This window comes from Salmo trutta, chromosome 6, assembly GCF_901001165.1.
Source record: "Salmo trutta chromosome 6, fSalTru1.1, whole genome shotgun sequence".
NCBI lineage: Eukaryota > Metazoa > Chordata > Actinopteri > Salmoniformes > Salmonidae > Salmo > Salmo trutta.
Window position 1 is genome coordinate 22,550,237 of NC_042962.1, and position 26,164 is coordinate 22,576,400.

Here is a 26,164-nt window from a genome sequence, read left to right on the forward strand (position 1 = left end):
CTTAACTGACTTGCCGAGTAAAATAAAGGTGAAATAGAAAATAAACGGGTAAAATACGACATATCGCCCAGCCCTAACGTAAAGACACTTCCCTCATGTGGAAGACGACCTCCCTGCAAAATATTTGCACAACACTTGTGACAACACTTCAACCAGTTATCAACAAAAGTTGTTTTGAGCAGATCTGGAAGTGCTTTTCAGTTGTAGAGTTCCAAACACATGTTATTTTCTAAACCCATCTAGTGAAAAGTGACAGCAGAGGTTTTACGTTTCTTGTTAGCCAGGGAGAAGTTACACGAGATGGGGATGAGGCAGAAGTAATATTGGTAGGGCTAAGCAGTAATAATCATTGGAAATTGTGAGTAACCATCTACATTCCCATTAAAGTGAGATGAGGAAATGATTGTTACTATAGCTAAGCTATTATGTGATCCATTTTAGTCTGATTTTAATATTGTAAGGCAAAATATTGTGGTTGCGATGTTGGAGCATGGTTCATTTTCATAAATTACAAACCTATAGCCTTGTTTATTGAATTGACATAAATATGAAATGATGGCTGATGATTTGTTGAAAGTAACAAGCATTACAAACCAGAAACATGGAAATAAGACGGGTATTGTGCACTTCTCACCGGCCGCTACTCTCGTCACAAGCCTATGTTACTTCGGCCCCGCCGGCAAGAACAGAAGTAAAGTAGTTCTGTCTGTATCATTTCAACTCATTTACCCTAGAAATGAAATGACAGTTTCTAATGGTGGAGGACATACTGTATATAAATTGTTTGTCATAAAATATAGTGATTAGCTTATCGATCTGTAAATTTAGGATCAAAACAAAAAGTGTTACTTCTGTCCCGGTCTTCCCCCTACTTGATCTGATCTTTGTTGTGCGTTACGACTGTTTCAGTTCTGTTCTCATCCCTGAAATAGCTTTATCAGATTGGTCCCCATTTGTCTAGGTCACGCACACAGATGCACACCAAACCGCAAACCAGCATGGATTTACGACAACAGTAAGAGTTGTCAGACACTTGAACCCAGGCCAAATCTATGACTTGTTCTGGATATTAAAAGTCTGTCTGTGTCTCGTCCCCCAGAAACTAAAATACATTTTAGTGTTATTACAAACATCTGCCCCAGTCGTCCTGGGTTGAGAGAGAGAGAGAGCGAAAGAAAGAGAGGGTACGAGAGAAACAGAGGGGGAAAGAGAGAGAGGGGGGGGGGAGTGAGCTCGGTGTGATGTTGAATTTTAATATCACAAACGCTGCTGGGCACTTCATCTCTCCTCCACTCCTCTCCTACACTTCTCACCTCCCGCTATTACATTTCCCCTGTCGTTCTTCTCTTCTGGTGGGCGTCCAGTTAAAAAAAACTGAAAATGTTTTTTTTCTCCGTCACTCTTGCCTTTTCTGCAACTCTGCTTCTTTGGACTTTCTCTTTTCTGTCTGTGATTTAAAGCTGCGATATGTACGTTTTTTTGGTGACCTGACCAAATTCATACAGAAATGTGAGTTCTAGATCTGTCATTCTAATTAAAAGCAAGTCTAATAAGCTGTAGATCTGTTCTTTGTGTACTATTTCTATGCTTCCTGTTCTTAAGTTTTAGTTTTTGGGCCTATTACTTTCAGTTTAGTACAAAAAAAAGCTGAAAATACCATATTTTTGGTTATGAAAAATATATTTCACAGCAGTTTAGATGGTACTTTGAATCTACACTATGCATAGCTTGTTTTGTTCACATAAACTGAAATTAGGTGAACTATTTGAATTTTAGCAACCAGGAAATAGTGGAGCGATTTCTGCATATTGCACCTTTTTAAGGATTGGATAGAACCTTTTACCCTTATAAGTTACATGTAATAAAGTCAGCCTCCTTCTCTCTAACCTTTGTCCTTCAACCCTGTCAGATCCTGGAGGCGCTAGCGCATAGTGATGACACGCTGGTTCAGATGTGCAGCAGACTGAGCTCCAGCTGTGACGTCATCCCCGAGAACCTGCAGGTCCGCTTCAGCGCCATGTGTGGAGAGCGGGTGGAGCACATCAACAGACGTATCACCAACTACAGAAAGGTACGGCGTGGGGTGGTGGGGGACGGGTGTGTGGCGCGTGCGCGCGTGCCCAAACGTGCGTGTGTGTGTGTGTCTCTCAGGTGGTTGTGAACAAAGTAAAGTACGGAATTACATCATCTCCCATTGCGAGGACACGTTTTCTCTGTCAACACATGAATAATATTACTAAAAAGTATATAATAATATAAAGCACCATTCGTTCTACTGCTCTGGACAGGATGCCACGACCACTTCACTGCTGACACTTCTGTTATCAGAGCATCATCACATTTCCACTGAATGTCTGCATCCCAAATAGCACCCTATTCCCTAGAGCACTACGTAGCCCGCAGGGCTCTGGTCAAAAGAAGTGCGCTATGTACGGAATAGGGCACCATTTTTATTTTGCCCACTGTTTTGCTGTGGAATTTGAATGTGTCTGTTTATAAGCCGAATGAAAGATCAACAGAAAATAATGAGAGTGTCATCCCCTGTATTTGCTGAGACAGACAGAGGCAGTTATTTACCAGGGATGTTGACACCGGTCTGTCAGATTACACGAGAAGTGAGACGTTATAAACAAGATGCGCTCTTACGTCAACAAGGAAGTACACTGGTCTGCTGAAATGTAATCAGCTCTTCTTGACCCCTGAGAGAGGTCCGGATAATATTTAGGTAAGCGTGTGTGTGGTTTGTGTATGTGAGCACGTGTTTATATGTGAGAGAGTGAGCGAGAGAGAGAGAGAGAGTGAGAGGGAGATGATCACTTCTAAACTCTGGCTATACCTTTGATGGAACCTTGGATTAACCACAGCTGGATAGACTAAAGATCTCTACATCCTGGCCTAAAGTTGTGTAATAACTCCCTCCTGTACATGTACCGTTCCAGTGGAGGGAGGGAGGGAGGGTGAGGGAGAGACTGTTATGTAGATAGCCTGGTGGGTCGGCAACAGTAACTGTACATAACAGTTAGATAGCCTGGTGGGTCGGCAACAGTAACTGTACATAACAGTTAGATAGCCTGGTGGGCCGGCAACAGTAACTGTACATAACAGTTAGATAGCCTGGTGGGTCGGCAACAGTAACTGTACATAACAGTTAGATAGCCTGGTGGGTCGGCAACAGTAACTGTACATAACAGTTAGATAGCCTGGTGGGTCGGCAACAGTAACTGTACATAACAGTTAGATAGCCTGGTGGGTCGGCAACAGTAACTGTACATAACAGTTAGATAGCCTGGTGGGTCGGCAACAGTAACTGTACATAACAGTTAGATAGCCTGGTGGGTCGGCAACAGTAACTGTACATAACAGTTAGATAGCCTGGTGGGTCGGCAACAGTAACTGTACATAACAGTTAGATAGCCTGGTGGGCCGGCAACAGTAACTGTACATAACAGTTAGATAGCCTGGTGGGTCGGCAACAGTAACTGTACATAACAGTTAGATAGCCTGGTGGGTCGGCCGGCTACTAGTGATGGGAAGTTCGGCTCTTTTTACTGACTCTGAACCTTTTTGACCCGTTCAGTCAAAATAACGACTCTTTCGACTTCTTTCGTTAATTTGAGTCAGTAACGTAATTTGTGATTGCCAGGCATACAAATATGATTATTTATTGATACCTTTGAAACGAGGTCTAGCTGCGACCGCAACCGGACTACAAATGAACGGAATGCAATGGCTTGACTGCCTCAAGGGAGATTTGCCCAATAGGCCATCAATCGTTTGCGATGTGTGTGAACGTTTATGCAGAGAGATGTGTGTGAACGTTTATGCGGAGAGATGTGCGTGAACGTTTATGCGGAGAGATGTGTGTGAACGTTTATGCGGAGAGATGTGCGTGAACGTTATGCGGAGAGATGTGCGTGAACGTTTATGCGGAGAGATGTGCGTGAACGTTTATGCGGAGAGATGTGCGTGAACGTTTATGCGGAGAGATGTGCGTGAACGTTTATGCGGAGAGATGTGCGTGAACGTTTATGCGGAGAGATGTGCGTGAACGTTTATGCAGAGAGATGTGCGTGAACGTTTATGCAGAGAGATGTGCGTGAACGTTTATGCAGAGAGATGTGCGTGAACGTTTATGCGGAGAGATGTGCGTGAACGTTTATGCGGAGAGATGTGCGTGAACGTTTATGCGGAGAGATGTGCGTGAACGTTTATGCGGAGAGATGTGCGTGAACGTTTATGCGGAGAGATGTGCGTGAACGTTTATGCGGAGAGATGTGCGTGAACGTTTATGCAGAGAGATGTGCGTGAACGTTTATGCGGAGAGATGTGCGTGAACGTTTATGCGGAGAGATGTGCGTGAACGTTTATGCAGAGAGATGTGCGTGAACGTTTATGCAGAGAGATGTGCGTGAACGTTTATGCGGAGAGATGTGCGTGAACGTTTATGCGGAGAGATGTGCGTGAACGTTTATGCGGAGAGATGTGCGTGAACGTTTGCGAGAGATGCGTTTATGCGGAGAGATGTGCGTGAACGTTTATGCGGAGAGATGTGCGTGAACGTTTATGCGGAGAGATGTGCGTGAACGTTTATGCAGAGAGATGTGCGTGAACGTTTATGCAGAGAGATGTGCGTGAACGTTTATGCAGAGAGATGTGCGTGAACGTTTATGCAGAGAGATGTGCGTGAACGTTTATGCGGAGAGATGTGTGTGAACGTTTATGCGGAGAGATGTGCGTGAACGTTATGTCAGGCCTGTGACAGAGGGTTCACAAAAAAATGTTTTTAGATTGCTGAACAAACCCCCTAGACACCTAGCATATTAACACACACAGATGCTATCAGTCACTTGGTTAGTACGCAGACCAGAGGAGCATGGCTTACAGTCGAGAGGTCGGCGGCGTGCAGATTTATGTTCCTGTTTTCCATGGTACGAGATTTACCGTACAGCCCAGGGGAAGTATATATTCACTTAAACAATATAGTATTTATATTGTCCAGGGTAATGTATCTGACAGAAGACATTTCTTCTTCTGGTTTCAATGGAAACTGCCAAACCACAATACACTGTGATGGATGTCTCTATTTGTCCGGTGTTTGTTAGTTCTGCATGGGTGTATGTGAATGGGGGGACGGGGACGGGGGGACCCTCTGAAACACATACACAAGCATGCAACTGAGATGAAATCATACCGGGGTAGAAGGTCGAGCTTCTTGACGCGATACGTCTTCATAGAAAGTATCAGTAGAGAAGAAGAGCTCGTTTTATGTTACCTGTTTCAAGTACTTCGTCAGACTGTGTGCAATAATCCTCTGGTTTCAGTTAAATCACCCAACCCAGCCTTAAACATGGTTATACTTATGAATGAGTGTGTTGATAGGTGATGTGTTTCAGGTTCAGAGTTGCTCAGACTTGTAAATACTCCACATAAACACCGACTCTGGTTGTTTGTTACGCACATTCTGTTTCCTGTGTCCAAACGTTGATGAATGGCTAATGGATCAAATATTTAACATAAATCAAAGGATTGCAGAGGGGAATGTAAATGATTCTGACAGGGGTATTCTGACCAGTCTATTACTGCTTGGCAAAAAAACTGCATCCAGAGACCGAAAGAGCGAGGATTCAAGTAGCTTTCCCCAAGGTTTTACAGAAATCCCGGTTGTAAGATTCCTGGAATCAGGAGGGAATAAGCAGGAAATAATGGATTTTGATAAACTTGGTGTAATTTTGCAATCCTAAAGAGAGCATCACCAAAGAATTGTTAAATGCTAACTCCCACCATCTCTCTCTCTCTCCTCCCTCCAGTTCTCGCGGGTGTTGAAGAACAGGGCGTGGCCCACCTTTAAGCAGGCTAAAACCAAGGTGTCCCCGCTCCACAGCAGCGACTTCTGCCCCACCAACTGCCATGTGAACGTGATGGAGGTGTCCTACCCAAAAACCACCACCTCTCTGGGCAGCGCCTTTGGAGTGCAGCTGGACAACAGGAAGAGTTCCACCCTGGAGAGAGGAGGTCGTTACGCCGAACAAGGTGAGAGAATAGCACTAGACCCTGACCTTTGACCCCTAACCCTGGAGGAGGGGGCGGCAGATAGCCTCGCGGGGTTAGAGAAGGAGCCAGCAACTGAATTTCTTGTCATCTTGCTAGGATGCCAATGTCCATTGTAGTGATGTGTTTAATTCTGTCCGTCTCCCAGGTAAGCTGAACCCCATGGTGTACGTACAACACACCATCACCAGTATGGCAGCTCCGTCGGGTCACAGTCTGGGTCGTACGGAGGGTCACGGCCTCCGCTTCCTGCTCCGGGAGGATGACCTGCTGATCTTGGACTCCTACCAGAAACTACTGGGCAAGCTGACCACGCTGGTGAAAGAGATGGAGAGCCACGCCTCACAGATACACGAGTGAGTCTGGCAACACACACACACAAACACGTACACAGATATGTGCAGGCACACACACACACGTACGCACACCTGCCAAGCACGTACGCACGCACGGTGCACACACACACACACCCTTACTCAGAAGTATTTTGTTTGTCACTTCAGGAGTGGAAGAATTTGTTTATTTGTCTGAGACTATTGGTTTGATTTCCATTTTAATATGCACTGCAAGTACGGTGAAACAAGCTGGGGGGAAAATAGATTTTGTAATAAGCAGAGGAAATGGTGAGATTTGTAAAGACCGGCGACTGCTTCCGCTGATGCCGTTTCCCCTATTATAAACACACACACGAGCACATGTACACACACACACACACACTAGTATAAACTGGCCCTCCGGATACATGTGAGCCTCATAAAGTGAGCAGCATTTGTTTTAGAAGGTCGTTGTGTGTGATATAGTGGTCTCTAGTGAGTGAGCGGTCTCTAGTGAGTGAGAGGAGACTTAGTCATTCTCACTCACGTTGTTACTCTAGTGCGCGAGCGTGTGTGTGTTCCCTTGCTGGCCATGCTGGTTCCAGCGCTGTTGATGGTTTCATCGCTTGCAGGTTCAGAGTCACAGGGAGGAAATGTGAAACACTGGCATCTGACAGGAACAACACACACACACACACACACACACACACACACACACACACACACACACACACACACGCTTCTCAGCACGGATGTTAATGACATGCTTCTGTCAATGCTAATTAGTGTATGCTCACAATGTGACGCACTGAGACCTTCCTTAAAGGTAGACAGACACTCACACACACACACACACTCCCACAACCACCCCCATACAAGCACATACCTTCCTCCCAGTTATGTAAAATAGCTCATTAAAGGTGATCTGTAACAGGCTACAGCATTGTCAGACCGCGAGCAGCAGGATTAATATAACCTGTAATGGACAGCTAGTCGTGGCGTGGCTAATTTGCTGTGACCTCTATGGGTCTGGGTGTGTCAGTGTTAGCCAGTGGATTACAGAGACTATTGATCGGTCCTCAGATCTCTGATAAGGCCTGTCAGGAACAGCAGAGCAAAATGAGCTCCCGGGCCCTCTTAAACCAGGCAGAGAGGGAGGGTCCATTTCTAAAGGCCCCGATTTAAAAGTTCTCTCTTTCGTTCTAACCCTCTCCTTCGATCTGTCCCTCGTCCATTCTCTCCAAATATCTTTCTCTTGATTAACCCACTGTCCCTCTTTCACCCCGCTCCCTCTGTTTTTTTCTCTCGCTCTCTCAATTCAAATTTAAGGGGCTTTATTGGTATGGGTAACATGTTTACAGTAAACATTACAATCACAAAAGTTCCAAAAGAATAAAGACGTTTCAAATGTCATATTATATATATATACAGTGTTGTAACGATATGCAAATAGTTAAGGTACAAAAGGGAAAATAAATCAACATAAATATAGGTTGTATTTACAATGGTGTTTGTTCTTCAGATCACAAATCAGATCACAAATCTTGCTGCTGTGATGGCACACTGTGGTATTTCGCCCAATAGATATGTGAGTTTATCGAAATTGGATTTGTTTTGGAATTCTTTGTGGGTCTGTGTAATCTGAGGGAAATGTGTGTGTGTGTCTCTCTCTCTCTCTCTCGCTTGCTCGCTCTCTCACTCGCTCTCTCGCTCTGTCTGTCTCTCTCTCTCTCTGTCTCTGTCTCTGTGTGTGTAAGTGGCTGTGTGGTGTGTGACTGACCTTGTCTCCTGTCTTTTGTGCTGTAACCATGTATTGATGAATTGAAGCTTTCACATTTGGAACAAAGGATACATTTATTTCACAATCAGCATTTCCTTCCTTCCCCGTCCAAAGTGGAGACGGATTTCCAACTTCCAACCTCACTGGAGGGAATGGGGATGTTTCAGTAATGGGAAAAGAGAGAGCGGACATGGAACGATTATTAGTTGCACAACTTCTTGGCGGTGGTTCCTTGGCGTTGACCGTTTAGAAGCACCACAACCTTTGACCTTTTGCATCAGGACCCTGAACGTGGAGTCACACAGCTGTCCGAGGACGTGCCTGATGACATGGTTTATATCTCTACCGCTTCTCCTCTCTTCTCCCCACGTCCTGTATCACGTCAAGTTCTCCTCTCCTGCTAACTTTCACCTTTGTTTTTTTTCCTCTTCTGTCCCAGTTCTCTCTCTTCCAACCTTTTCTCCTCCTAACTTAGGTCCCCCTACCCCCCCCCGCCTCTCCCCCTCTCCCGCCTGCGACTACCAGGTCAAGAACAGAACGTCCATCCATTTCTCATCCAAGAGATTAGAACAGTAACAAAATCTGTCTCAAATGACACCCTGTTCCTTATACAGTACACTGATTTGGACCAGGGCCAATAGGGCTGGGTCAACCAATAGGGCTGGGTCAACCAATAGGGCTGGGTCAACCAATAGGGCTGGGTCAACCAATAGGGCTGGGTCAAAAGTAGTGCTCTATACAGTACCAGTCAAAAGTTTTGACACCTACTCATTCAAGGGTTTTTATTTATTTGTACTATTTTCTACACTGTAGAATAATAGTGAAGACATCAAATCTATGAAATAACACATGGAGTCATGTAGTAGCCAGAAAAGTGTTAAACAAATCCAAATATACTTATATTTGAGATTCTTCAATGTAGCCACTCTTTGCCTTGATGCCAGCTTTGCACACTCTTTGCATTCGCTCAACCAGCTTAATGAGGTTGACTACAGTCATCCAAGCAAAAAGAAGGCCCAATACAGTGCCCTCATAAATTATTCACACACCTTGACTTTTTACACATTTTGTTGTCATTTTTTTGTCAACGATCTACACAAAATACTTTGTCAACGATCTACACAAAATACTTCGTAATGTCAAAAATTCAAACATTTGTAAAAGGCTTAATGAGGTAGTGTCACGGTTGTCGTAGGTTAAAGCGGACCAAGACGCAGCAGGGAAATGTGCACTCATCTTCTTTTTATTTAACGGACAAAGAAGGTGAACCAAAATAAACACGTACACAACAAAAACACAACGACTAATAACAGGCCGGTAAGGCACAAAGCTATACCAAGCACAATCTCCCACCAAACACTAAAACAAACACATACCTATATATAGGACTCTCAATCAGAGGCAACTAGAAAACACCTGCCTCCAATTGAGAGTCCAATCCCAAATAAACTAAACAGAAATATAAAGAACTAGACTAAACATAGAAATACATTAACATAGACCAGTGCCCAAAACCCGGAATAATAAATCAAATACACCACTAAACACACAACCACCCTGAACCACATGAAACAAATACCCTCTGCCACGTCCTGACCACACTACACTAACAAAAATAACCCCTATACTGGTCAGGACGTGACAGGTAGTCACCTGGAATGCATTTCAATTAACAGGTGTGCCTTGTTAAAAGTAAATTTGTGGAAATTCTTTCCTTAATGCGTTTGAGCCATTCACAGGTGTTGTGACAAGGTAAGGGTGGTATTCAAAAGATTGCCCTATTTGGTAAAATATATTATGGCAAGAACAGCTCAGATAAGCAAAGAGAAACGACAGTCCATCATTACTTTAAGGCATGAAGGTCAGTCAATCCGGAACATTTCAAGAACTTTGAAAGTTTCTTCAAGTGCAGTCGCACAAACCATCAAGCGCTATGATGAACTTGACTCTCATGAGGACCGCCACAGGAATGGAACCCCAAAGTTACCTCTGCTGCAGAGGATAAGTTCATTAAAATAACTGCACCTCAGATTGAAGCCCAAATAAATGCTTCACAGAGTTCAAGTAACAGACACATCTCAACATCAACTGTTCAGAGGAGGCTGCGTGAATCAGGCCTTCATGGTCAAATTCCTTCAAAGAAACCACATCTGAAGGACACCAATAATAAGAAGACACTTATTTGGGATAAGAAACACGAGCAATGGACATTAGACCGGTGGAAATCTGTCCTTAAGTCTGAGTCCAAATTTGAGATTTTTGGTTCCAACAGCCGGGTTGTTGTGATATGCAGAGTAGGTGAACAGATGATCTCCGCATGTGTGGTTCCCACCGTGAAGCATGGAGGAGGAGGTGTTATTGTGTGGGGTGCTTTGCTCGTGACACGGTCAGTGATTTATTTAGAATTCAAGGCACACTTAACCAGCATGTCTACCACAGCATTCTGCAGCAATACGCCATCCCATCTGGTTTGCACTTAGTGGGGCTATCATTTGTTTTTCAACAGGACAATGACCAGGCTGTGCAAGGGCTATTTGACCAAGAAGGAGAGTGATGGAGTGCTTCATCAGATAACCTTGACTATTATTCTTTAAGGAATACCTGGGATAGGATAAAGTAATCCTTCTACCCCCCCCCCCCCCCCCCCCCCCCCCGAAAGATTTAGATGCACTATTGTAAAGTGGTTGTTCCACTGGATATCTTAAGGTGAATGCACCAATTTGTAAGTCGCTCTGGATAAGAGCGTCTGCTAAATGACTTAAATGTAATGTAAATGTAATTCTACAGTGTATAAAATAGTAAAAATAACGAAAACCCTTGAATGAGTAAGTGTGTCCAAACTTTTGACTAGTACTGTGTATTGAATGGAGTGCCATTTGGGACGCATCCAACCTCTCCGGTCCAGTCAGCTCCAGTACTTTACATCTGTCCACTCTAACATGTTCACTTCCTCTCTGATTAAACCATGCTGATGCACTATTAAGAACCTGACTGAGGTAAAGGCTTTGCAATGCAGATGCTCTTATCGATCTTGTGAGGGTGATTGATGTCTATTGAGCCTATAGAGCTTGTCAAGGGGCTTGATTAAAGGTTTATGTATATAAAGCTATTCAGGACAAACGTAGGGGAGAGCTCTGAGAGTTGGTCGCTCTCGCTCTCTTTTTGCATCTTTCCTTCTCTCCCTTCTGTTTCCTCTCTCTGTTTCTCCCTCTGTTACTCTCTCGCTCTCTTTCTCTGTTTGTTTCTTTCCTTTCTCGCTCTTCTTTCTCTCCTTTCTCTCTCTCTTCGCTCTCTTTTCTCTCACTTTCTCTCCTCTCCTCTTCTCTTTCTCTCTCTCGATCCTGTCCCTGACCCAGTGTTGTGGTCCTGTCATTGTTATTAGTGGTTTAAGCAGCAAATGACCGATCTGCATGAAACTTGATATACTATGTATACAGCCACACCCGTTGTTGACAGGTGTATAAAATCGAGCACACAGCCATGCAATCTCCATAGACAAACATTGGCAGTACAATGGCCTTACTGAAGAACTCATTGACTTTAAACATGCCACCTTTCCAACAAGTCCGTTCGTCAACGTTCTGCCCTGCTAGAGCTGCCTCAGTCAACTGTAAGTGCTGTTATTGTGAATTGGAAACGTCTAGGAGCAACAACGGCTCAGCCGCGAAGTGGTAGGCCACACTAGCTCACAGAATGGAACCGGCGAGTGCTGAAGCGCTTACAAATCGTCTGTCCTCGGTTGCAACACTCACTACCGAGTTCCAAACTGCCTCTGGAAGCAACGTCAGCACAAGAACTGTTCGTCAGGAGCTTCATGAAATGGGTTTCCGTTGCAGAGCAGCCGCACACAATCCTAAGATCACCATGCTTAATGCAAAGCGTCCGCTGGAGTGGTGTAAAGCTCTCCGCCATTCAATTCTGGAGCAAAAACATTTAAAATAGCTACGACAGAGAGGACTGCCGTGCTTCTAGCTCTTAGGAAACTTTCCAGTATTTCGTTTTTTTATGTATTATTTCTTACATTATTAGCCCAGAATTTTTTTATTAGCCCAGCTGGAAAGGACTTTTGGATATCAGAGCAGCAGTAACTCACCAGCACTACCAGCATTACGACCAGAAATACGACTTTCCCGAATCTGATCCTTTGTTCGCACCCCCAGGGCAATTGAACTGATTCCAGAGGCCGACCCAAAACACTGCCGGCGGAGGAGAGGTACTCGGAGTGGTCTTCTACAGTCGTGGCCAAAAGTTTGAAAATGACACAAATATTAATTTTCACAAAGTCTGCTGCCTCAGTGTCTTTAGATATTTTTGTCAGATGTTACTATGGAATACTGAAGTATAATTACAAGCATTTCATAAGTTTCAAAGGCTTTTATTGACAATTACATGAAGTTGATGCAAAGAGTCCATATTTGCATTGTTGACCCTTCTTTTTCAAGACCTCTGCAATCCGCCCTGGCATGCTGTCAATTAACTTCTGGGCCACATCCTGACTGATGGCAGCCCATTCTTGCATAATCAATGCTTGGAGTTTGTCACAATTTGTGGGTTTTTGTTTGTCCACCCGCCTCTTGAGGATTGACCACAAGTTCTCAATGGGATTAAGGTCTGGGGAGTTTCCTGGCCATGGACCCAAAATATCGATGTTTTGTTCCCTGAGCCACTTAGTTATTACTTTTGCCTTATGGCAAGGTGCTCCATCATGTTCCTGGATGATTGGGAGAAGTTGTTCTCTGAGGATGTGTTGGTACCATTCTTTATTTATGACTGTGTTCTTAGGCTGAGAAGCAACCCCACACATGAATGGTCTGAGGATGCTTTACTGTTTGCATGACGCAGGACTGATGGTAGCGCTCACCTTGTCTTCTCTGGACAAGCTTTTTTCCGGATGCCCCAAACAATCGGAAAGGGGATTTATCAGAGAAAATGACTTTACCCCAGTCCTCAGCAGTCCAATCCCTGTACCTTTTGCAGAATATCAGGCAGCAATATCCTTGCCTGTGAAGCCCTTTTTGTGTAAAGCAATGATGATGTCACGCGTTTCCTTGCAGGTAACCATGTTTGACAGAGGAACAACAATGATTCCAAGCACCACCCTCCTTTTGAAGCTTCGTCTGTTATTCGAACTCAATCAGCATGACAGAGTGATCTACAGCCTTGTCCTCATCAACACTCACACCTGTGTTAACGAGAGAATCACTGACATTATGTCAGCTGGTCCTTTTGTGGCAGGGCTGAAATGCAGTGGAAATGTTTTTTTGGGATTCAGTTAATTTGCATGGCACAGACGGACTTTGCAATTAATTGCAATTCATCTGATCACTCTTCATAACATTCTGGAGTATATGCAAATTGCCATCATACAAACTGAGGCAGCAGACTTTGTGAAAATTAATATTCATGTCATTCTCAAAACTTTTGGCCACGACTGTAGTCCGAGTTAGGAGGCGCGCACACCACCCACCGCTTCCAAGTATATTACTCGCTAATGTCCTGTCTATGGCTAATGAAGTTGACGAGCTTAGGGCGAGGATTTCTTTCCAGAGAGACATCAGGAATTGTAACATACTCTGTTTCATGGAAACATGGCTCTCTCAGGATATACTGTCGGAGTCCGTCCAGCCAGTTGGGTTCTCAGTTCATCGCGCAGACAGGAATAAATATCTCTCCGGGAAGAAGGGCAGGGGTGTATGTTTCATGATTAACGACTCATGGTGCGATTGTGACAACATACAGGATCTCAAGTCCTTTTGTTCACCCGACCTAGAATACCTCACAATTAAATGCTGACTGTATTATCTCCAAAGAAAATAATTTTTGGTTATAGTCACAGCCCTCAAAGAACTTCACTGGACTTTATGCAAACTGGAAACCACATATCCTGAGCACTCATTTATTGTATCTGGGGATTTTTACAAAGCAAATTTGAGAAAAAGGCTGCCGAATTTCTATCAGGACATTGACTGTAGTACTCGCGCTGCTAAAACACTTGGCCACTGCTACTCCAACTTCTGGGATGCCTACAAGGCCCTCCCCTGCACTCCCTTTGGAAAATCTGATCATGACTCCATTTTGCTCCTCCCTTCCTATAGGCAGAAACTCAAACAGGAAATACCTGTGCTAAGGACTATTCAACGCTCATCTGACCAATCGGAATCCAAGCTTCAAGATTGTTTTGATCACACGGACTGGGGTATCTTCGGGGTAGCCTCTGAGAATAACATTAATGAATATACTAATATGGTGACTGAGTTTATCAGGAAGGTGTTGTACCCACTATACTATTAAAACCTACCCTAACCAGCAACCGTGGATAGATGGCAGCATTCGTGCAAAACTGAGAGAGCGAACCACTGCATTTAACCATGGCAAGGTGACTGGGAATATGGCAGAATACAAACAGTGTAGTTATTCCCCTTTGTAAGGCAATCAAACAGGCAAAACGTCAGTATAGAGACAAAGTGGAGTCGCAATTCAATGGCTCAGACACGAGACGTATGTGGCAGGGTCTACAGACAATCACAGACTTAAAAAGGAAAACCAGCCACGTCACGGACACCAACGTCTTGCTTTCGGACAAGCTAAACCATCCGGCGCTGACAGAGATGGCCACCTCGCTTCGCGTTCCTAGGAAACTATGCAGTATTTTGTTTGTTTTTTTGTGTGTTATTTCTTACATTGTTACCCCAGGAAATCTTAGGTTTTATTACATACAGTCGGGAGGAACTACATTTACATTTAAGTCATTTAGCAGACGCTCTTATCCAGAGCGACTTACAAATTGGTGCATTCACCTTATGATATCCAGTGGAACAACCACTTTACAATAGTGCATCTAAATCTTTTGGGGGGGGGGTTAGAAGGGTTACTTTATCCAATCCCAGGTATTCCTTAAAGAGGTGGGGTTTCAGGTGTCTCCGGAAGGTGGTGATTGACTCCGCTGTCCTGGCGTCATGAGGGAGCTTGTTCCACCATTGGGGTGCCAGAGCAGCGAACAGTTTTGACTGGGCTGAGCGGGAACTATGCTTCCTCAGAGGTAGGGAGGCGAGCAGGCCAGAGGTGGAGCAACGGCAACTCACCAACATTACGACCAGGAATACGACTTTCCCGAAGCGGATCCTCTGTTTGGCCTACCACCCAGGACAATGGATCGGATCCCAGCCGGCGACCCAAAACAACGGCGCCGCAGAGGGGGCAGACAGAGGGGTCTTCTGGTCAGGCTCTGTAGATGGGCACATCGCGCACCGCTCCCGAGCAACCTACTCGCCAATGTCCAGTATATTGACAACAAGGTAGACGAAATCCGAGCAAGGGTTGCCTTCCAGAGAGACATCAGAGACTAACGTTCTTTGTTTCACGGAGATATGGCTCACTCGAGACACGCTATCGAAGTCAGTACAGCCACCTGGTTTCTCCACTCATCGCGCCGACAGAAACAAGCATCTCTCTGGTAAGAAGAAGGGCGGGGGTGTATGCATTATGATTAACGAGTCGTGGTGTGATCATAACAACATACAGGAACTCAAGTCCTTTTGTTCACCTGACTCACAATCAAATGCCGACCGCATTATCTACCAAGAGAATTCTCTTCGATCATAATCACAGTCGTGTATATTCCCCCCCAAGCAGACACATCGACGGCCCTGAATGAACTTCATTTGACTCTATGTAAACTGGAAACCACATATCCTGAGGCTGCATTTATTGTAGCTGGGGGTTTTAACAAGGCTAATCTGAAAACAAGGCCCCCTAAATTTTATCAGCATATCGATTGCGCGACCCGGGCTGGCAAAACCCTGGATCATTGTTATTCTAACTTCCGCGACGCATATAAGGCCCTCCCCCACCCTCCTTTCGGAAAAGCTGACCACGACTCCATTTTGTTGCTCCCAGCCTATAGACATAAACTGAAACAGGAAACACCTGTGCTCAGGTCTGTTCAACGCTGGTCCGACCAATCGGATTCCACGCTTCAAGATTGCTTCGATCACGTGGACTGGGATATGTTCCGCATAGCATCAAACAACAACATTGATGACCAGTAACCGTGGATTGATGGCAGCATTCGCGCAAAACTGAAAGCGCGAACCACTGCTTTTAATCAGGGCAAGGTGACCGGAAACATGACGGAATACAAACAGTGTAGCTATTCCCTCCGCAAGGCAATCAAACAAGCTAAGCGTCAGTATAGAGACAAAGTAGAGTCGCAATTCAACGGCTCAGACACGAGATGTATGTGGCAGGGTCTACAGTCAATCACGGACTACAAAAGAAAAACCAGCCCCGTCGCGGACCACGATGTCTTGCTCCCAGACAAACTAAACAACTTCTTTGCTCGCTTTGAGGACATTACAGTGCCACTGACACGGCCCGCTACCAAAACCTGCGGCCTTTCCTCCACTGCAGCCAACGTGAGTAAAACATTTAAACGTGTTAATCCTCGCAAGGCTGCAGGCCCAGACGGCATCCCCAGCCGCGTCCTCAGAGCATGCGCAGACCAGCTGGCTGGTGTGTTTACGGACATAATCAAACCTTATCCCAGTCTGCTGTTCCCACATGCTTCAAGAGGGCCACCATTGTTCCTGTTCCCAAGAAAGCTAAGGTAACAGAGCTAAATGACTACCGCCCCGTAGCACTCACTTCCGTCATCATGAAGTGCTTTGAGAGACTAGTCAAGGACCATAGTACCTCCACCCTACCTGACACCCTAGACCCACTCCAATTTGCTTACCGCCCCAATCCTGAAGCATGTGGGGACAGCAGACTTGGATAGGGAGAGATTGAATATGTCTGTAAACACACCAGCCAGCTGGTCTGCGCATGCCCTGAGGACGTGGCTAGGGATGCCGTCTGGGCCGGCAGCCTTTCGAAGGCTAACACTCTTAAATGTCTTACTCACATCGGCCAACGAGAAGAAGAGCCCACAGTCCTTGGTAGCGGGCCGCGTCGGTGGCACTGTGTTATCCTCAAAGCAGGTGAAGACGGTGTTCAAATCAAATTTTATTTGCCACATACACATGGTTAGCAGATGTTAATGCGAGTGTAGCGAAATGCTTGTGCTTCTAGTTCCGACCATGCAGTAATATCTAAGTAATCTAACCTAACAATTTCACAACAACTACCTTATACACACAAGTGTAAAGGAATGAATAAGAATATGTACATACAAATATATGAATGAGTGATGGCTGAACGGCATAGGCAAGATGTAGTAGATGGTATAGAGGACAGTATATACATATGAGATGAGTAATGTAGGGTATGTAAACATTATATAAAGTGGCATTGTTTAAAGTGGCTAGTGATACATTTAATACATACATTTTTCCATTATTAAAGTGGCTAGAGTTCAGTCAGTATGTTGGCAGCCGCCACTCAATGTTAGTGATGGCTGTTTATCAGTCTGATGGCCTTGAGATAGAAGCTGTTTTTCAGTCTCTCGGTCCCCGCTTTGATGCACCTGTACTGACCTCACCTTCTGGATGATAGCTGGGTGAACAGGCAGTGGCTCGGGTGGTTGTTGTCCTTGATGATATTTTTGGCCTTCCTGTGACATTGGGTGGTGTAGGTGTCCTGGAGGGCAGGTAGTTTGCGCCTGGTGATGCGTTGTGCAGACCTCACTACCCTCTGGAGAGCCTTCCCGTTGTGGGCGGAGCAGTTGCCGTACCAGGCAGCGATACAGCCTGACAGGATGCTCTCGATTGTGCAACTGTAAAGGTTTGTGAGCGTTTTTGGTGACAAGCCGAATTTCTTCAGCCTCCTGAGGTTGAAGAGGCACTGCTGCGCCTTCTTTACCACGCTGTCTGTGTGGGTGGACCATTTCAGTTTGTCCATGATGTGTACCGCCTCCGGTGGTGAGGGTAGGTAACAACATCTCCACCCCGCTGATCCTCAACACTGGGACCCCACAAGGGTGCGTGCTCAGCCCCCTCCTGTACTCCCTGTTCACCCTTGACTGCGTGGCCACGCACACCTCAAACTCAATCATTAAGTTTGAAGACGATACAACAGTAGTAGGCTTGATTACCATCAATGACGAGACAGCCTACAGGGAAGAGGTGAGGGCTCTGGGAGTGTGGTTTCAGGAAAATAACCTCTCACTCAACATCAACAAAACAAAGGAGATGATCGTGCACTTCAGGAAACAGCAGAGGGCGCAACACTCTAACTACATCAACTGGAACGCAGTGGAGAAGGTGGAAAGTTTCAAGGCCCTCCCCATACACATCACTGACAAACTGAAATGGTCCACCCACACAGACAGTGTGGTGAAGAAGGTGCAACAGCGCCTCTTCAACCTCAGGAGGCTGAAGAAATTTGGCTTGGCACCTAAAACCCTCACACACCTTTACAGATGCACAATTGTATCACTGCCTAGTACGGCAACTGCAACGCCCGCAACCGTAGGGCTCTCCATTGGGTGGTGCCTCCTTCCCAACACATCACGGGGGGGGGGGGGGGGGCAAAATAGCTGGGACCGAGAGGCTGAAAAACAGCTTCTATCTCAAGGCCATCAGACTGTTACATAGCCATCACTGGCACATTAGAGGCTGCTGCCTATATACATAGACTTGAAATCACTGGCCACTTTAATAAATCGAACACTAGTCACTTTAATAATGTTTACATATTTGCCATTACTCATCTCATATGTATATACTGTATTCTATTATTTTCTACGGTGTCTTAGTCTATGCTGCTCTGACATTGCTCTTCCAAATATTTATGTATTTAATTCCTTTCCTTTACTTAGATTTGTGTATGTTGTGAAATATGTTACTTGTTTGATATTACTGCACTGTTGGCACTAGAAACACAAGCATTTCGCTACACCCGCAATAACATCTGCTAAACACGTGTGACCAATACAATTTTACTTGATTTGAGCACTTGAAATGCTTTCTCTGGAGTGATGAATCACGCGTCACTATCTGACAGTCCAATGGACAAATCTGGGTTTCGTGGATGCCAGGAGAACACTACCTGCTCGAAGGCATAGTGCCAACTGTAATGTTTGGTGGAAGAGGAATAATGGTCTGGGGCAGTCTTTTATTGTTCGGGCTAGGCCCCTTAGTTCAGGTGAAGGGAAATGTTAACGCTACAGTTTACAATGACATTCTAGACATTTCTGTGCTTCCAACTTTGTGGCAACAGTTTGGGGATGGCCCTTTCCTTTTTCAGCATGACAATGCCCCCTTGCACAAAGCGAGGTCCATACAGAAATGGTTTGTCGAGATTGGTGTGGAAGAACTTGACTGGCCTGCACAGAGCCCTGACCTCAACCCCATTGAACACCTTTGGGATTAATTTGAACGTCGACTACGAGCCAGGCCTAATCACCCCAACATCAGTATCCGACCTCACTAATGCTCTCATGGATGAATGGAAGCATGTCCCTGCAGCGATTTTCCAACATCTAGTGGAAAACCTTCCCATATTAATGGCCATGATTTTGGAATGAGATTTTTGACGAGCAGGTGTTCACACTGCCTGCACCTGCCCGCCTGTCCAGCATCACTACTCTGGACGGTTCTAACTTAGAATATGTGGACAACTACAAATCACTAGGTGTCTGGTTAGACTGTAAACTCTCCTTCCAGACTCACATCAAACATCTCCAATCCAAAGTTAAATCTAGAATTGTCTCCCTATTTCGCAACAAAGCATCCTTCACTCATGCTGCCAAACATACCCTCGTAAAACTGACCATCCTACCGATCCTCGACTTCGGCGATGTCATTTACAAAATAGCCTCCAACACCCTACTCAACAAACTGGATGCAGTCTATCACAGTGCCATCCGTTTTGTCACCAAAGCCCCATATACTACCCACCATTGCGACCTGTACGCTCTCGTTGGCTGGCCCTCGCTTCATACTCGTCGCCAAACCCACTGGCTCCAGGTCATCTACAAGACCCTGCTAGGTAAAGTCCCCCCTTATCTCCGCTCACTGGTCACCATAGCAGCACCCACCTGTAGCACGCGCTCCAGCAGGTATATCTCTCTGGTCACCCCCAAAGCCAATTCCTCCTTTGGCCGTCTCTCCTTCCAGTTCTCTGCTGCCAATGACTGGAACGAACTACAAAAATCTCTGAAACTGGAAACACTTATCTCCCTCACTAGCTTTAAGCACCAGTTGTCAGAGCAGCTCACAGATCACTGCACCTGTACATAGCCCATCTAAATTTAGCCCAAACAATTACCCCTTCCCCTACTGTATTTATTTATTTATTTATTTATTTTGCTCCTTTGCACACCATTATTTATATTTCTACTTTGCACTTTCTTCTACTACAAATCTACCATTCCAGTGTTTTACTTGCTATATTGTATTTACTTTGCCACCATGGCCTTTTTGCCTTTACCTCCCTTATCTCACCTCATTTGCTCACATTGTATATAGACTTATTTTTCTACTGTATTAATGACTGTATGTTTGTTTTACTCCATGTGTAACTCTGTGTTGTTGTATGTTGTCGAACTACTTTGCTTTATCTTGGCCAGGTCGCAATTGTAAATGAGAACTTGTTCTCAACTTGCCTACCTGGTTAAATAAAGGTGAAATAAATAAATAAAAAAACATACTTTTGGTCATGTAGTGTATATAGTATCTATGGACCATGGTCTCGCAATGGAATTTTTTCCAGGCTAGCATTTCTAACAACATGGCCGCTACTGACCAATAAACATTCACATGGGCTTGATCTGGCACATAAATACTTAGAAATCACACACGGATATTCACATCGTAAAAAATGTGATACAAATGTTCCAATCACTGTCAAGCCTCAACATATGCAAGCTCATTCAGATCGACCACATGGTTTCTCTATTATGGGCACATTTATATAACTTGATCTGTTTGACCCAGAGTCATGGAATTTGGCCCACATGCTCAGGGATATAAGTCTTGGTAACCTGTTGAGTATGGTTTTGTTTGGCCACATGGGGGAGCTGTTGGACAGGAAAAAACATTAATGCAAGCTCATTGGCTTATAGCAAACATATTGTTTGAGCTAAATATTGTGTTTGAAGACACGCGTCCGTAGATGCTACATACCAAATTTGGTGCCGATCGATCCAGAGGAGAATAAAATATTTAAAGTAGTCAACATCATTAAAAATGGTCCAAAATACATCAAAAGGTTAATCTGTTTGATTTTGAGTTTTGATATTTAGCAAGCGTGGTAAGGAGTACAGAAGTACAGTAGCTCATCCTAGAGCAATGTGTCCAATTTGTCCTGATGGTTTCGCTGTGGGGCCATAGCGTGAACCCCGCCATGGCTGCTTGCAGCTACTGTATACAGTGCATTCGGAAAGTATTCAGACCCCTTCACCTTTTCCACGTTTTGTTACGTTACAGCCTTATTCTAAAATTGATTAAATTGTTTTTCCCCCCTCATCAATCTATACACAATAGCCCATAATGACAAAGCAAAAACAGGTATTTAGAAATTTTTGCAAATGTATAAAATATTTCAAACTGAAATATCACATTTCCATAAGTATTCAGACCCTTTACTCAGTACTTTGTTGAAGCACCTTTGGCAGTGATTACAGCCATGTCTTCTTGGGTATGGCGCTACAAGCTTGGCACACCTGTATTCGGGGAGTTTCTCCCATTCTTCTCTGCAGAGCCTCTCAAGCTCTGTAAGGTTTGATGGAGAACGTCGCTGCACAGTGATTTTCAGGTCTCTCCAGAGGTGTTTGATCAAGTCCGGGCTCTGGCTGGGCCACTCAAGGACATTCAGAGACTTGTCCCAATGCCACTCCTGTGTTGTCTTGGCTGTGTTCTTAGGGTCGTTGTCCTGTTGGAAGGTGAACCTTTACACTAGTCTGAGCTCTTGAGCAGGTTTTCATCAAGGATCTCTCTGTTCTTTGCTTTATTCATCTTTCCCTCGATCCTGACTAGTCTCCCAGTCCCTGCCACTGAAAAACATCCCAACAGAATGATGCTGCCACCACCATGCTTCACTGTCAGGATGGTATTGGCCAGGTGATGAGTGGCGACTGGTTTCCTCCAGACGTGACACTTGGCATTCAGGCCAAAGAGTTCAATCTTGGTTTCATCAGACCACAGAATCTTGTTTCTCATGGTCTGAGAGTCCTTTAGGTGCCTTTTGGCAAACTCCAAGTGGGCTGTCATGTGCCTTTTACTGAGGAGTGGCTTCCGTCTGGCTACTCTACCATAGAGGCCTGCTTGGTGGAGTGCTGCAGAGATGGTAGTCCTTCTGGAAGCTTTTCCCATCTCCACAGAGGAACTCTGGAGCTCGGGTTCTTGGTCAACTCCCTGACCAAGGCCCTTCTTCCCAGATTGCTCAGTTTGGCCGGGCGACCAGCTCTAGGAAGAGTCTTGATGGTTCCTAACTTCTTCCAGTTAAGAATGATGGAGACAACTGTGTTCTTGGGAACCTCCAATGCTGCAGAATTGTTTTGATAACCTTCCCCATATCTGTGCCTCAACACAATTCTGTCTCGGAGCTCTACGGACCTGGCTTTGTTTTTGCTCTGACATGCACTGTCAACTGTGGGACCTATATAGACAGGTGTGTGCCTTTCCAAATTACATTTACATTTTACATTTAAGTCATTTAGCAGACGCTCTTTTCCAGAGCGACTTACAAATTGGTGCATTCACCTTATGATATCCAGTGGAACAACCACTTTACAATAGTGCATCTAAATATTTTAAGGGGGGGGGGTTAGAAGGATTAATTTATCCTATCCCAGGTATTCCTTAAAGAGGTGGGGTTTCAGGTGTCTCCGGAAGGTGGTGATTGACTCCGCTGTCCTGGCATCGTGAGGGAGCTTGTTCCACCATTGGGGTGCCAGAGCAGCGAACAGTTTTGACTGGGCTGAGCGGGAACTGTGCTTCCTCAGAGGTAGGGAGGCGAGCAGGCCAGAGGTGGATGAACGCAGTGCCCTTGTTTGGGTGTAGGGCCTGATCAGAGCCTGAAGGGACGGAGGTGCCATTCCCCTCACAGCTCCGTAGGCAAGCACCATGGACTTGTAGCGGATGCGAGCTTCAACTGGAAGCCAGTGGAGAGAGCGGAGGAGCGGGGTGACGTGAGAGAACTTAGGAAGGTTGAACACCAGATGGGCTGCGGCGTACTGGATGAGTTGTAGGGGTTTAATGGCACAGGCAGGGAGCCCAGCCAACAGCGAGTTGCAGTAATCCAGACGGGAGATGACAAGTGCCTGGACTAGGACCTGCGCCGTTTCCTGTGTGAGGCAGGGTCGTACTCTGCGAATGTTGTAGAGCATGAACCTACAGGATCGGGTCACCGCCTTGATGTTAGTGGAGAACGACAGGGTGTTGTCCAGGGTCACGCCAAGGTTCTTAGCACTCTGGGAGGAGGACACAAGGGAGTTGTCAACCGTGATGGTGAGATCATGGAACGGGCAGTCCTTCCCCGGGAGGAAGAGCAGCTCCGTCTTGCAGAGGTTCAGCTTGAGGTGGTGATCCGTCATCCACACTGATATGTCTGCCAGACATGCAGAGATGCGATTCGCCACCTGGTTATCAGAAGGGGGAAAGGAGAAGATTAATTGTGTGTCGTCTGCATAGCAATGATAGGAGAGACCATGTGAGGATATGACAGAGCCAAGTGACTTGGTGTATAGTGAGAATAGGAGAGGGCCTAGAACAGAGCCCTGGGGGACACCAGTGGTGAGAGCACGTGGTGCGGAGACAGATTCTCGCCACGCCACCTGGTAGGAGCGACCTGTCAGGTAGGACGCAATCCAAGCGTGGGCCGCGCCGGAGATGCCCAGCTCGGAGAGGGTGGAGAGGAGGATCTGATGGTTCACAGTATCAAAGGCAGCAGATAGGTCTAGAAGGATGAGAGCAGAGGAGAGAGAGTTAGCTTTAGCAGTGCGGAGAGCCTCCGTGACACAGAGAAGAGCAGTCTCAGTTGAATGCCCAGTCTTGAAACCTGACTGATTAGGATCAAGAAGGTCATTCTGAGAGAGATAGCAGGAGAGCTGGCCAAGGACGGCACGTTCAAGAGTTTTGGAGAGAAAAGAAAGAAGGGATACTGCTCTGTAGTTGTTGACATCGGAGGGATCGAGTGTAGGTTTTTTCAGAAGGGGTGCAACTCTCGCTCTCTTGAAGACGGAAGGGACGTAGCCAGCGGTCAAGGATGAGTTGATGAGCGAGGTGAGGTAGGGGAGAAGGTCTCCGGAAATGGTCTGGAGAAGAGAGGAGGGGATAGGGTCAAGTGGGCAGGTTGTTGGGCGGCTGGCCGTCACAAGACGCGAGATTTCATCTGGAGAGAGAGGGGAGAAAGAGGTCAAAGCACAGGGTAGGGCAGTGTGAGCAGGACCAGCGGTGTCGTTTGACTTAGCAAACGAGGATCGGATGTCATCAACCTTCTTTTCAAAATGGTTGACGAAGTCATCCGCAGAGAGGGAGGAGGGGGGGGGAGGATTCAGGAGGGAGGAGAAGGTAGCAAAGAGCTTCCTAGGGTTAGAGGCAGATGCTTGGAATTTAGAGTGGTAGAAAGTGGCTTTAGCAGCGGAGACAGAAGAGGAAAATGTAGAGAGGAGGGAGTGAAAGGATGCCAGGTCCGCAGGGAGGCGAGTTTTCCTCCATTTCCGCTCGGCTGCCCGGAGCCCTGTTCTGTGAGCTCGCAGTGAGTCGTCGAGCCACGGAGCATGAGGGGAGGACCGAGCCGGCCTGGAGGATAGGGGACAGAGAAAATCAAAGGATGCAGAAAGGGAGGAGAGGAGGGTTGAGGAGGCAGAATCAGGAGATAGGTTGGAGAAGGTTTGAGCAGAGGGAAGAGATGATAGGATGGAAGAGGAGAGAGTAGCGGGAGAGAGAGAGCGAAGGTTGGGACGGCGCAATACCATCCGAGTAGGGGCAGAGTGAGAAGTGTTGGATGAGAGCGAGAGGGAAAAGAATACAAGGTAGTGGTCGGAGACTTGGAGGGGAGTTGCAATGAGATTAGTGGAAGAACAGCATCTAGTAAAGATGAGGTCAAGCGTATTGCCTGCCTTGTGAGTAGGGGGGGGAAGGTGAGAGGGTGAGGTCAAAAGAGGAGAGGAGTGGAAAGAAGGAAGCAGAGAGGAATAAGTCAAAGGTAGACGTGGGGAGGTTAAAGTCACCCAGAACTGTGAGAGGTGAGCCATCCTCAGGAAAGGAACTTATCAAGGCGTCAAGCTCATTGATGAACTCTCCAAGGGAACCTGGAGGACGATAAATGATAAGGATGTTAAGCTTGAAAGGGCTGGTAACTGTGACAGCATGGAATTCAAATGAGGAGATAGACAGATGGGTCAGGGGAGAAAGAGAGAATGTCCACTTGGGAGAGATGAGGATTCCAGTGCCACCACCCCGCTGGCTCGATGCTCTAGGGGTATGCGAGAACACGTAGGCAGACGAGGAGAGAGCAGTAGGAGTAGCAGTGTTATCTGTGGTAATCCATGTTTCCGTCAGCGCCAGGAAGTCTAGGGACTGGAGGGTAGCATAAGCTGAGATGAACTCAGCCTTGTTGGCCGCAGACCGGCAGTTCCAGAGGCTGCCGGAGACCTGGAACTCCACGTGGGTCGTGCGCGCTGGGACCACCAGGTTAGAGTGGCAGCGGCCACGCGGTGTGAAGCGTTTGTATGGCCTGTGCAGAGGGGAGAGAACAGGGATAGACAGACACATAGTTGACAAGCTACAGAAGAGGCTACGCTAATGCAAAGGAGATTGGAATGACAAGTGGACTACACGTCTCGAATGTTCAGAAAGTTAAGCTTACGTTGCGAAAATCTTATTGACTAAAATGACGAAAATGCTAGCTAACTAACACTAACACTACACTAATCAAGTCGTTCCGTTGTAATGTAATAGTTTCTACAGTGCTGCTAGTCGGTAGAGGTTGGCTATTATACAAAAGCAACTTTGTAGCTAGCTAACATAACACTAATCAAGACGTTCCTTTGTAATGTATTTAGTTTCTACAATGCTGCTCGTCGGTAATAGTTGGCTAGGTATGGAACAATGGCGTCACGGGGGACGGAAATAGCTGG

General features: G+C 45.9%; 1 protein-coding gene across 1 annotated transcript in view; it reads left to right on the forward strand.

Moving 5' to 3' along the window:
* Positions 1–26,164, forward strand: part of LOC115195677 (phosphatidylinositol 3,4,5-trisphosphate-dependent Rac exchanger 2 protein-like) — a 203,128-nt gene that overhangs the window by 102,253 nt on the left and 74,711 nt on the right. The window contains 3 exon segments of the mRNA XM_029755788.1: positions 1,910–2,071; positions 5,808–6,030; positions 6,197–6,404. Of these exon segments, the coding sequence (XP_029611648.1) occupies positions 1,910–2,071; positions 5,808–6,030; positions 6,197–6,404 (593 nt within the window).